This window comes from Pelodiscus sinensis, chromosome 5, assembly GCF_052426305.1.
Source record: "Pelodiscus sinensis isolate ZL-2025 chromosome 5, ASM5242630v1, whole genome shotgun sequence".
NCBI lineage: Eukaryota > Metazoa > Chordata > Testudines > Trionychidae > Pelodiscus > Pelodiscus sinensis.
Window position 1 is genome coordinate 15,210,437 of NC_143056.1, and position 13,507 is coordinate 15,223,943.

At 43.3% G+C, this 13,507-nt stretch overlaps 1 protein-coding gene across 7 annotated transcripts in view; it reads left to right on the plus strand.

The window, feature by feature from the left end:
- Positions 1 to 13,507, plus strand: part of SYNE2 (spectrin repeat containing nuclear envelope protein 2) — a 304,665-nt gene that overhangs the window by 17,304 nt on the left and 273,854 nt on the right. For 5 of the 7 annotated variants that reach the window (XM_075926397.2, XM_075926392.2, XM_075926396.2 and 2 more), the window contains exon 2: positions 12,144 to 12,264. In XM_075926397.2, the coding sequence (XP_075782512.2) occupies positions 12,186 to 12,264 (79 nt within the window). In that variant the 5' untranslated portion in view covers positions 12,144 to 12,185. Of the gene's footprint in view, positions 1 to 11,876; positions 12,042 to 12,143; positions 12,265 to 13,507 lie in introns of all 7 variants that reach the window. The other 2 variants (XM_075926393.2, XM_075926394.2) reach the window with 2 other exon arrangements.

The following is a 13,507-nucleotide window of genomic DNA, read 5'->3' on the forward strand; positions in this document are numbered from 1 at the left end:
AGGACATGTGGCCTTATATATTAAAAATCTATACGCTTGGACTGAAATTGAGATGGAAATAGACTGGTGTCTGAGTAAGGATAAAAAGGGTAAAAACAAGGATGATGTCATGGTAGGGATTTACTACAGATCACCTAACCAGGAAGAAGAGGTAAATGATTTTTTTTTTTAAACAACAACAAACAAAATCATCCAAAGCCCAGGACTTGGTGGTGATGGGAGGACATCAACTACCCAGACATCCATTGAGAAAATAACAGAAGAGGACACAAATTAGTCAACAAGTTCTTGGAATATATTGGAGACAATTTTTTATTCCAGAAGGTGAAGAAAGCTACTGGGGGGGAGGCTGTTCTAGATTTGATTTTAACAAAGAGGCTACGTCTACACTAGCGTTTTCTCAGCAAAAAATATGCTAATGAGGGACTCATTTGCATGAGTAGCAATCTCATTTGCATAATTTCTGCCGATCCGTTTTTGACATCAACTAGTGTAGACGTAGCCAGAGGGAGTAACTAGTTGAGAATTTGAGAGTGAAAGGCGGGTTCAGTGAAAGTGATCATGAAATAGTAGAGCTCAGGGTTCTGAGGAATGGTAGCAGACAGTGTTCCTTCACAAGGGATTAATCAGCCCCGCCCAGTCAGTCAGCTCCCTGCACAGAGCCCTGAGCTTCTGGCTGGGTGGGGCTGATTAATCACCTGTGAAGCTGTGCTGCCATGCAGTTTAGAGGGTCTGCTGGTAGCAGGAACAACAGCAAAATAAAGACAATGGATTTTAAGTTGGCAGACTTTAGCAAACTCAGGGAGTTGGTAGGCAAGGTCCCATGGGAAGTAAGATTAAGAGGAAAAACAATTGAAAACAATTGCCAGTTTTTCAAAGAGATGTTAAGGGTGCAAAAGCAAACAATTCTTTGGCTTAGAAAAGATAAGAAGCATGGCAAGAAACCACCCTGTCTTAACTAGGAGATCTTGAATGATCTAAAAATAAAAAAGGGGTTCTACAAAAAGTGGAAACTAGGGCAAATCACAAAGGATAAATATAATCAAACAACACAGGTACGCAGGGGCAAGATTAGAAAGGCAAAGGCACAAAATGAGCTAACTCTAGCTAAAGGCATAAAGGGTAACAAGAAGATGTTCTACAACTATATTAGGAGCAAGAGGAAGGCCAAGGACAGGGTAGGCCCATTGCTCATTGAAGAGTCAGAAACAATAACAGGAAACTCGGAAATGGCAGAGGTGCTTAATTCTTCGTTTCAGTTTTCATCAAGAAGATGGATGGTGATGGGATGCCTAACATAGTGAATGCTAGTGGAAATGGGGTAGGCTTAGAAGTTTAAAAAAAAAACCAAGTTAAAAATTACTTTAAAAAGTTAGATGTCTGCAAGTCACCAGAGCCTGATGAAATTCATCCTATAATACTCAAGGAGTTGATAGAGGAGGTATCTGAGCCTTTAGCTATCATCTTGGAAAAATTATAGAAGTTGGAAGAGATTCCAGAAGACTGGAAAAGGGCAAATATAATGCCCATCTTATTGAAGAAGGTCCAGGGAAGAGCAACAAAAATGAAAACAATGACCTATGCAGGTAGATTGAAAGAATTGGGTTTGCTTAGTCTGGGAAAGAGAAGACTGAGAGGGCGCATACCATCTTACAAGTGTCTAAAAGATTGTTACAAGGAGAAGGAAGAAAAATTATTCTCCTTAACATCTCATGATAGGATGAGATGCAATAGGCTTAAATTGTGGCATGGAAGATTTAAGTTGGACATTGGGAAAAACTTCCTGTCAGGGTGGTTAGCATTGATGTACATAAGAACATAAGAACGGCCGTACTGGGTCAGACCAAAGGTCCATCTAGCCCAGTATCCTGTCTACCGACAGTGGCCAGCACCAGGTGCCCCAGAGAGGGTGGACCGAAGACAATGATCAAGCGATTTGTCTCCTGCCATCCCTCTCCAGCCTCTGACAAACAAAGGCCAAGGACACCATTTTATCCCCTGGCTAATAGCCTTTTATGGACCTAACCTCCATGAAATTATCTAACCATGTAGATGGTTCCTTATCCTGCCATGAGTGTAGGAGACTGTACTTGATGACATCACAAAGTCCCTTCCAATTCTAGTATTGTATGACTATGATTGTCAAAGAGATTCTTATTTGCATGCAGAATTCTAAGACATTTGGTCAGGCAGATTATAGCCCTGAAAATGATGGTTTGTATGCAAACCGTATGGCCACGGAACAGAAGCTTTTTGAAAATAAGACCCTAACTCTTACTCTAGGTGGAATTCTCACCAGAAAGAATTATGTTTTAGTGAAGATCCTAGCGGTAATCCTTCCAGGTGAGCGTTGATGTATGTTGTTGGGATGATGGGTGGAAGTTTGCAATGCTGTAGCCTGAGCTGGTCGTGGTTTGTGAATAAAGGGATGATTCCAAGGCTGTCAATCCAGTATCTGTTACTACAGCTAGACTTTTCCTATCGAGTTTCCAAAAGTTTGATTTGAGTTTTACTTTCTAAATTTCTCTCTCTTGCTATCTGAGCAGCAAACATTACCGAAGAGTTTTTTTTTATAGTAAGAATCACTTGCAATATGATGCCCCTTTTCTGTTCTATATGGCAGTTTAAACAGTCCTTCTTCTTTAAAGGAATACAGTCAATGTAGATGGGCCTAACATGAGGGGTGGGTGGGTGGGTGTGTGTGTGTGTGTGTGTGAGAGAGAGAGAGATTGACATTGTGCATCCCTTTCCTTCCCTATCACCCTTGATTACTTTGCTCTGTTCTTAAAAGACAACAGTGTGCTGCAATTTACAAGAATCTTGCTCTCTACAAGGATAGGCCCAGAGCCCAGAGATTGTTCCAGGATTTGGCTTATGAATCTACACCAGTCTCTTCAGCAGCACCTCACACTGCCTATCTCTCTTGGTTTTGCTAAAAGGTTACTTACATTCAGAAAGATCTTTCTTTCCGAGAACAGACTTGTGATCTCGAAGAGAAACCCACTGCCCTGGTTAGTGTTGGTTCACACCAGCAGAATAATCTGCATTTTAGCCATTAGCCTGCTTTCTTTGTTCTAAAAAAACAGGAATCAGGAAGACTGTGAGAAAAATCTGTTTCATTTTTAAGACAATTGTAATTGTGTTCCCGATTCTCATTTGAATTTGACATTTCATAGCACTCTGACAATGAAGAGTGGAAGTAATTATCATTTTCTTCCACTTTTTAATGCCCTTTACACTATCAGTGGCTTCAAATAACCTTATGTCAGGCACTGGTTCGCGGTTAAAATAATAAACAAGCAATTTCAATGATAATCCCTAAGGCAAGTAGAAATGTTTCTAAATAGAAGAACAATTTATTGAAATAAGCTTGATCAAAATAGGCTAGGTTTTCCTGTTTATGCTGGTTTGTCCAGCTGCCAAGTGAGAGTTAATGTCACCATAATTGTCCTAGAATCCTCCTCCCTCTTCCTTCTGTAAGTTGACAAATAGGCATGCTTAGGATGCTGGAAGGAGAGGCATAAGGAGTTGCTCATGTAGCTGCACTTCAAGGATATTTCTATGTATGGTGGGAGCATGAGATTGCCTGCAGTGTCCCACTTTTCTCAGCTGACCAATACTGATTTATGCCAGTTGTTACCGTTTACTTTTTTTTTTATGATGATGTAACCATTCCCTTCAGCCCTTCACAAATGTTTTAGTGAATAGGATGTGGCTGCATTATGCTATGCAGTGGGAAGGGCCGCAGGTAGAGCAGCTTTATAAGGGAGCCTTTGAACCTGTGATCCACTGAAGAAAGTATCTCCATTCTGGTCTTGAATGTGCTGCTCTGCATCAGACTTCCTTCACTCTACTGCTCCCTCCAGGGCCCTTAACCTTATCAGCCACTTTTCAGCATCAGTCTCTTTTTGGAATTACTGCATAGACTGTTATGGTTACTTGGACCATTTTGTTTCCTTTATAAGAAGATGAGAAAACTGAGTGACGGTAACTGCAGGTTAATTGAAAATTTAGGTTTATCGAATTATGATACGGGTTCTGTTTTATGAGCAAATAAATTTGAGGTAACCTCTAGTTCTAAAAACAGCCCACAGGCAACTAGAACATTTCTTGGGGGACCAAATTTTGCCCTTGGATGCATGCAAAGAATTCAGATTGATTTATTTAAGAGATTGTGTTGATGCGTTTTTTTAGAGCAAAGTTTGGCCTACTGTGTTGTCGTCTAAATTCCACAATCTCTCTGAAACATCTCAGCAGTTAGTGATAACCTGAAGGATTACAGTCATTTAAATGGGACACTATGTGCACTCTGAAAGAAAATGGACATACATTATGTGAAAGTTCAGTGTTTTTAGTGAAAACAGCTGCATGTTTTAAAAAGGCTGCATTAGTACACCTGAAAGTATGTAATTATACCGCTGATATTGGTGATAAAATAAAAAATAAATAAAAAGGAGAATCAGAAAAGACTGATTTTTTTTTTAAAAGTGCACATTGATAAATTTAATGAGAAGATCAGTTGTGCTCATGCGAGAGGAAGTGCTATTTGTATATAAAGCAAAACAAAGAAGTAGCATTTGTTGGCCTTAATAAGCGACATAGCCTTTGTATAGTCGTATGTTTTGTTTGGAATCTTGCCAAGATTATAAATAGGTTGGTGGGAAGCCTCCGGGTAAGAAAAAAATTTACTGTCTCTGGTTGTTGTAAACAAAGTAGTCACAGAAAGTCCAGTCTTATAACCTGAACTCCTGTTACTAATCCTACTTATGCAAGTAACCTTCAGTGGGACAGTTCTCATAAATGATCACTCGTGACCATGGGGGATAGGATTAGATCCATAGTTTGAGCCATATTGATTCTCCACTGTGCCTGAGCAGAGATATGCAGGGTGTTGATGCTTTTCCCTGTTTGCTTCTTCCATCCCCCAACTTATAGCAGGCACTGCCTTCTGTTAGGGAAGATGTAGAATTGCCCCAGTTGGTCCAGAGTTCCCCAGTTCTCATGTGGAGCACACTATAGTAGAGAGCCTGATACACTCTCCTCTGCAGCAGGGACTTGTGTGGTGTAGGGACATGGTCATGCTCCTCATCCCTACCAATTTTAGGGTTGGCTTGAGACCTAAAGAGAATTGGTTATTTCTCTTGGAAAAACATGGGGACTGTGCTACTTAGTATTAACCTGCTTGATGCATTTAATTCATACCCCTGGGGGAAGTTGAATTTTTGCTTATCGAATGATGGAAGTATGTGACATGTTTTATTTTTTATGGAAAATGAAGCTGATCATGGAGATCATGGATCAGCACTTTAGATGGGATAATTCAGCATAGCTTTATTGACCTCTGTGGAAACTAGCTGATTTGCTCCAACCGAGGAACTGGCTCAATATAATTTGGGGGAAAGGGAGTTGTGCATTTGTGATGCAGAAGTGTACCAGCTGGATGCTTTAGAACTGGAAAGGTTGTACAGATAATATGCCCCCAGAAGCCCTGGATAAATTCCAAGCATTTTTCCTTGGAAATGAACTACTTTTGCGTTCACTTCCCCTGCTGAAGGTGTTTTGTTGCAAGGGTTTCACGAAAGTGCATGTAAAAAAAATCTAACTCCCTGATGAGTTTTCATGTAAGTACAGGCAGTCCCCGGGTTACGTACAAGATAGGGACTGTAGGTTTGTTCTTAAGTTGAATTTGTATATAAGTTGGAACTGGTACATATTGTAGGGGAAACTCTAGCCAAACATTTCTCCAGAGCTCAGTTTTATTCTCCCACACCTCACTTCCCTCAGTCCAATAGTGATAGAAATGTAGCCGTGTTAGTCTGGTGTAGCTGAAACAAAATACAGGACTATGTAGCTCTTTAAAGACTAACAAGATGATTTATTAGATGATCAGCTTGCTGAGGTGTCTGCTGAGAAAAGCCGCTCCGCGTCTCCCTGATCTGCTGGGGGGGGGGGGGGGGGGCGCTAGCTTCGCGTCTCCCTGGTCTGCTGGGGGGAAGCAGCTAGTGCGGGGTTGCCTCACCCCGTTTGTAAGTAGGGATCCGATGTAAGTCGGATCCATGTAACCCAGGGACTGCCTGTAAACAGATTTAAAAGTGGTAAATATAATGTTGACCTGTCAGTCAGATCTCCGCGTGGTGTATCAATCCATCAGAACTGGGATGAAAATGTAAATACATTTAAAACCTTAACATTATTGTCTGTAGGAATTCTCTCACTCGTATATAATGACATGATCATGTCCTTGAAAATTTCCCATTGAGAAGATTGATGGAATACTGGAAAAATAGTGTTAAACATTTTTACTAGCAACTAGAAAAGCTTAGAACTCATTATAGGAACAGATACTACTCAGTCTAATGTATGGGAAAATAAAATCAACAAGATCTCTGTTAATTATGAGGAAGCGAATAGAACTTTGCAATGGCATTTCTGTCCATGACATCTGCTCCAACTGGACTCATGATTAATAATAATCTGTTGCTAGGATCAGGCTTTAGTTTATATGTAGAGGCCTCTACAAAGGGAAATGTTTTTAGAATTCCTGGGTGGGTCATAAATAATCAGTGGCACTGAAGAAAAGAGGAAAAAACCAAGCAATCTGAGGATTCACAGTAAGAACGATAGTAATTCCCATTACAACATCAAGATAATGTGTGCAACCAAATTAATTTGTCAGCAGCCATGTATTCATTGTATGGCAACGAGTACCCTGGAAATAGTTGCCTATAAACAAACAAGCAGAGATTAAGAATATTACCAACAATTTTGCAATATAATCTTTTATATATGAGTTGTAATCTAATTAGAATGGATCTAGATCGGGAAATTTATCAGCATAAGTATGCTGGTAAATTTCCCTGTGTAGATAAGCCCTATGTTTTTAGGAATTGTGTCATGGTTCACATCAGTCCCAGATTTGGAAATCTGCATGTAGCATATGACAAAGTGAAATACGCCTACTATCAGGCTCACACTGTATGTCCGAATTGTAACGAAGCAACAACAAAGTTCTAAATCTCACTGGAGACACGCTTACTCTCTACTTATTTAATAACCATGGTGCTGATCTTGAGGACACACACGTGTGTGCTACAAACAAGTGCAGTAGAAACTCTCTGTGTACTGAATGGTACCACAATCATGTGCACGTGGGAAGAACTCTGCTGTGGATCTTGGTTCTGCAGTGAGACAGGAAGTGGGCATGTGAGAGGCATGAATCCATATAAGACAAAACCAGTACAACTGGGACTCAGTGGGCTTTGTCATTCACTCTGCATCCAAACCCAGCAGGCTGCAGCTTGACTGTGGCCCTTACTTCATTTTTTGGCCTAAGGGGTGCATTTCTGAGTGCCACTGTGCGAGCACAGGATCTTTCAGGGTTCAGTTCCATAGGAGGACTCGGTTAATGTGCCCGATGTTTAAATAGGTAACCTGTGTCATTGCATATCATGCATATTATTAAACTAGTAAGTTAATTTATTATTATAACATAACTACAGGTTGGACCTCCCTGGTCTGGCAGCATCAGGACATGACCAGTCCTGAATGAGAGCATTTGCCGGATCAGGGGATGTGTCCCCTGCCACTGCAGCCCCTTGCCTCTTGCCCCCCCTATCGCCTCCCAAGCCAGGTTGCTTGCCTTGCTGCTGCTGGCCCTCCACCCACTCCCCCCGGCCCAGCACTGCTGCAGGCTGCCGTGATTCCCTTGTCCTGTGCTGCTGCATGTGGGTGGGCTTCTCCAGCCCCCAGCCCTGTGCGGCTGCGGGTGGCCAGGGTTCTTCAGTCCTGTGCTGCTGGAGTTCTCTGGCCCCCAACCCACGCTGCTGTGGGCAGCCAACGTTCCCCGGCCCCGTACTGCCATGGGTTCCCAGGGTGTCAGACTCAGCTGGGCTGTTGGCCCTCCTGCCGTTAGGCTCCTGGGCTCTCTGGTCCAGGAGTATCCATGGCCAGACCAGAGAGTGCTGGTTTTCAGATGTTCAACCTGTATGTGGAGTTTGCTGAACATAGCACAGTTTTTACTTATAAATTGTATGGACTCTACAATTGGCAGCTTCCTTTTTCATAAAATTAAATATCATTATTATATCTGGAGTAAATAAAAAGACATTCACAAAATGCAGTAATCCAAATAATACACTTAGGCTGTGTCTACACTGGCCACATAACCCGTAATAGCTATGGAAATGAGAGAAGTCAGAATAGGGAAATGAGCGGGGGATTTAAATATCCCCCGCGGGATTTAAATAAACATGGCCGTCGCTGTTTTCCGGCTTGGGGAAAAGCCGGAAAAGAGCGTCCAGACTGGCGCGATCCTCCTTGCAAGTAGGAATAAGAGATCCTCCGGAATAGGGCTTTATTCCGGAGGATCGTGCCAGTCTGGACGCTCTTTTCCAACTTTTCCCAATGGCGGCGGCCATGTTTATTTAAATCCCGCGGGGGATATTTAAATCCCCCGCTCATTTCCCTATTCTGACTTCTCTCATTTCCATAGCTATTACGGGTTATGTGGCCAGTGTAGACACAGCCTTAGAATAGGAATGTGAAAGTGTAACTGTGTACACGATTAACTGATGAGCCTGGGTTCATCGGTGAATCTTCATAGTTACACATAGACTCCCCAGTACACGTGAGGAGGAGGCTAAAGAGCCTGCTCTCCGTGTGCACCAGTTCATGTGGAGCTGCTTCTGCTTCCCTCTCACCTTGCCATTCTGCTGCCTTTGTAACAGAGGCAATAGCGTGCGGGAACCGCTTGCCCACCTGTAACCGCGTAACCACTGAAATTTCTAGGTTTGATTCATGATCTTTGGACTCCTGGGGTTGGCAATACATACCTAAGCATGTGCATGAGCTTAGGTGCTTTCCTGAACTTTCAAGAGAGATGGAAAGGCAAAGGCAATTCCTTCAACTGAGGTTTCTGTCCCTACTGAAATGGCACGCTGCCATTGGAAAGCTTTTAATTTGGTTCAGACATTGTTTTTTTCATAATTACCTCTTAATACATTCTGTTATAAGGAACTGCCTTAGCTACATACAGTTGTGTCAGATAGTTATTCAATAAGAGGATCAATGTAAATGTAAAATAAAAAGGGCAATTTTTAATAGGAACATGAAAGCCGTATCAATCAATGTTAACGTTGTGGATCCAGTAGCCTTATGAAAGGCTAGATACAATACAGTTACACTGAATAGCACCTTACTTTGAGTGAAGTCCTTTGAAGTCAAAGGTACCGTTTTTGGAGGCAAATGTTATTCTATGTGAGTAAGAACATTACAATCTAGCGCTACATTTATGAGGTGGTTTTTTGTTTTGGATATGTAATAAATCCAAATATGGTATGGATTGGTTGAAATGGTTTGTATTGCTTTACATGTGCTAAGGTAATAACTTGAAGCACTGAGATTGAAGAGCCCATAGACAAGGCAGATAAAGTGAGGGGAAACTGAGGCACAGAACGGTGTTTCACAGATAGGAATAGAACCCAGCTTTTCTTGCTAGCAGTCTAGGGCGCTATCCACTCCACTACACTTTAAAATGTCCTGATTTGTATGGAGACTCCTTTTGTCTTTGAAATACATTGGGAAAATAATCACTGTAAAGGTTGGCTCGCCCTGGCCCAGCATGCTTGGGACCTAACCATTCCCAGATGAGGGATTTTGCCAGACCAAAGGAGGCCATTTCTGGGCCCCTTGGCCCGACCTGGCAACTCTGCCTACCCCCACACGCTACCAATCCCACTGGGCACCCTGGTCCCACTGGGCAGCACTGCTGCCATGCACTGGGTACCATTCCGGCTGGACAGCCCTGCTGTCAGCAGCCCACTGCCATGTTGGATCTCAGGGCTCCCAGCCACCAGCTCTCCAGCAGGACTCTCAGGTCCTGGAACATCCGTGGGTCTGCCAGACCTCAGATGTTGCCAGACCAGAGAGTCTCAGTTTAGTAAAGTGCAACCTGTAGACCTGTAAGGCAAAATCCTGCTCCATACATTCACACTCATATGACATTGAAGTCAATATGCTTAAGATGAACAGGGGATTTCGAACTGTTTTGTTTTTAGAAGTTTGGTGTTCACTCTTGAAGAAAAATTGAAAACTGAGAGTAAGTTTTCTTTTTAATTGAACATTCTTTTAAGATTACGTAGGATAGAAAAAGCAGAATATTTTTCAGTGTTTCATGGGTGTTACGGGGTCCGTGAGCCCACCCCGTCCTGGGCAGTCACACTACCACGGTTGCCGCCCCGGAAGGTCCCAGTCTCTGTGCCGCGGCGCCGGGTCGGCCCTCCCGGCGGTTGCCCAGAGGATCCCACGAGCGAGGAGGTGAGGGGGGTCCGGGCCCTCCCTCTCTCCAGACCCCAGCCCAGGGCCCTAAGGCAGGGGAGATGCTCTTCTCTCCCCCGACCTGGCTGATGGGGCACGGAGCCGCAACGCATCAACCCTCGGGCTCCAGCACACCCGCCCTGGGCTGCTTCCTCACGCCCTCGCTCGTCCGCTCACCAGCCGGCTGGTCCCGCCGCCTCCTCGGTGTCTCTCAGTCTCTGCCTCCAGCGTCCTCCTTCTCGTCCCCCCTTCTGCTTCTGCCTCTCCTGGCTTTATACCTGGGGAAGGTGCCGCCCCGCCCCTCCAGAGCACCCACACCTGTGCTCGTCCACGGCTCCAGCTTCTCCTCCCCAGCTGTTTCCCCTCACCCCCAGCGTCCTCTCCCTCTCCTGCAGCTGTTGGGCATAGGGCTGGCTGGGGCGCCTGCGGGGCTGCCCGCCCCGAGGCTGGTGGGGTGTCGTTCCTGCCCTGTTATCCCCACTAACCTTGCCGGGGGGGGGTTCTTCCCCCGCGATGTCCCGGGCTGCATCCCTGGAGCCGCCAGCCTGGCGGCATGTCCCGGCTGCCCTGCTGCCTGCGTCCCCGGCGGCAGTGGGTCCAGCCGCGGCGTTTCTTTCTGCCCCGCTGGGGGGGCCCTCCTCGCTGCAGGGTTGCCTCACCCCGTCACCGCCCTCCCCCGTGTTGCTCGGGGTCCCGCCAGCTCGACCGCCTGCCGAGCGGCGCGTCCCGGTTACCCCACCGGACGCGTCCTCGGCGGCAGCGAGACAAGCCACGCCGCTTTCCCCTGCCTCGCTGGGGGGGGCCCTTCTAGTGCGGGGTTGCCTCACCCCGTCACAATGGGCCTTATATTCAAACCTTTGAATTAAATAAACGCAGGAAGAAAAGATTAATTTTCAATTCAGTGATCAGGAGTTTAGATTCACAACACTAAATAATAACATTGGGCATGCCACTTATACTTGATACTGAAAATGTACTGTTGTCTGTGTTACAGTGTTAATTTAAGGTCAGTTCTGTTTGACTTGATTTAATTTTTTAACTTTTTGATAAAAATATCAGTCTGTATTTGAAAAGCCAATTCCCGCCCCCCCCCCCCCCCGCTGTCAAATTAAACAGTGTAGTTACTATACTCGCATACCTAACGTTATCCTTAAAAAAAAAAAGTGCTGCGCATTGTTCTCTGAGATGGTGTTAGAAATCGGGAGGCATCCAGAGAGAGGAAAAAATGAGGGCTAGAAAATAAAACTCCTTTGTGAGAAATAGACTTTGTGGGAGAAGAAGGGTAGCTAAGATACAGATAGGAACAGCAAGAATGATTGTTCTGTTATGTCAACCATCACCTTTTTGTTACACTTTAATTGTGTAATCTTTGCAGGCTCAGCTGCTATTGTTTCCAGCCTGCTCTAACAATTACCAAGCAGGAAAAGAAGTCTGTAAAATGTAAAGATTTAAAGAAAACCTTTTGGGTTAGTCAATAACAGAGGTACAGAAAGCTGCATGAGCCTTTGTCAAGCTGACTTCCTTACAAAAAAGCCTACAGTTTTGAATTTTTCTAATTGCAGTGCTTTCCTTTTCATGACAAGATGCATTTGAATCCATGATCTGAGTTCTGGAGCTCAGCCAGCCGTTAGAAACAACCTGAATAGAGCCAAAGGACAATAACTTTATGATTCAAAAAGTAGGCGTAGTCACTTAGTTCTACATAAGCTACGAAAACACCTTAGCAGGTGGGGAAATAAGTACATTTCCTTTAAGAGTACCAGTTATTAATGAAAACACAGGAGTGCTAATCTGCTAACTTTTTTTCCCCCCTCAATTCATTTTGTCAGGTGAGATAATGTGGGAATGATATACTCTTTGTGGAGTTTGATATGGCATCTAACAAATCATCTCCATCAGCTGAGGAGCAATCATCTACTGAAATAGATGATCTTCATGTTTCACTCCAAGGTAAGTTACACAAATTTCATGTAACTTCGTGTTAAGTTTTTGGCAAATGCCTATGGCTGTGTGCTAGGCTGGGTGAAAATTGGTGAAATCCACTAAAACATAAAAATAGTATCAGATATATAGTCCATTTATTTCTGTGCTGTACACAGGCTTCTGTAAATATCTTTCCAAAGGCTTTTCAACTGTAAAGTAAAATACATAGGACTGAGCTTTTTTTCACTGTATTTACAGAGTTTTATTGCCTTTTTTTTGGTACAAATTTGCTCAGTTTCTTATGTTTTCCTTAGCTGAACACATGTTACTGCAAACAATTGTCAAGGGAACTATTAAAAGAGTTACACAAGTCCTATAATTTATTATGTATCTCTGCAAATTAAAACATGCCTTAGCTTGCCTAGTTTTCATGTGCTATTTGGGGAAACTACTAAACTTTCTTTGATTTAGAAAAAAGTCTTATTGCATTTTTTTCTTCTTTCTTGTGTCTGTCCCGTGTGGATATGTATTTCAGGACCCGAATGAGCATAAATTCTTTCTCCCTTCCATACAGTCTCATGAAAGAACAGATTCTGCCACCCTCACTCTGAATAACACCTTACAAAACAAGCAGTCCCCTTTATTTCAGTGGGACTACTTCAATTATAAGGTGCTGGTCAGTCAGAGGAAGGGAGGCAGAATTGAGCTCTAAAAATGATAAAGTTAAAGGTTCCTCAACCATTTGCTGCAGTATGCAGGGCTGAGGAGATTTTCTTTTCCCTTAAACTTGTGTCTCGTAGATACATTTTGGAATGCATTTCTTAAACAGTAGTTGTAGGGAGTTTTACACATTAATTTGCACATGACTAAGAGAGTTTTGATTTAATATTTGCAGTATGCCATATTTCCTTGCTTGGTTTCTTTGATTGCCCATCCTATGGTCTTCCTGCATGCAAAAATTGACCTTGATTTCAGCATCAAGTCAGTTACAAAGCTGATGTTTCAGGTTCTTTTGTTTATTCCAGGGGGAGATGGGCTGCATTACCCCCTGTAAAGAGATTTCCAAATGGCTCAGTTCTGATGAAGCTACTCTCTGACTTATTTGAGGGAAAATATTGAAGGCAGATGAAGCTGGTGCAGAAAGTAAATCTGCAAAGTGTTTTCTCTCATCCTTATCTGCTTTAGCCATGGATTGTGATTACCGTTATCTAAAGCCAAACTCTTTTCTAACTGATATATTTTCCATTTGCATTTAACTTCGTTACAGTCA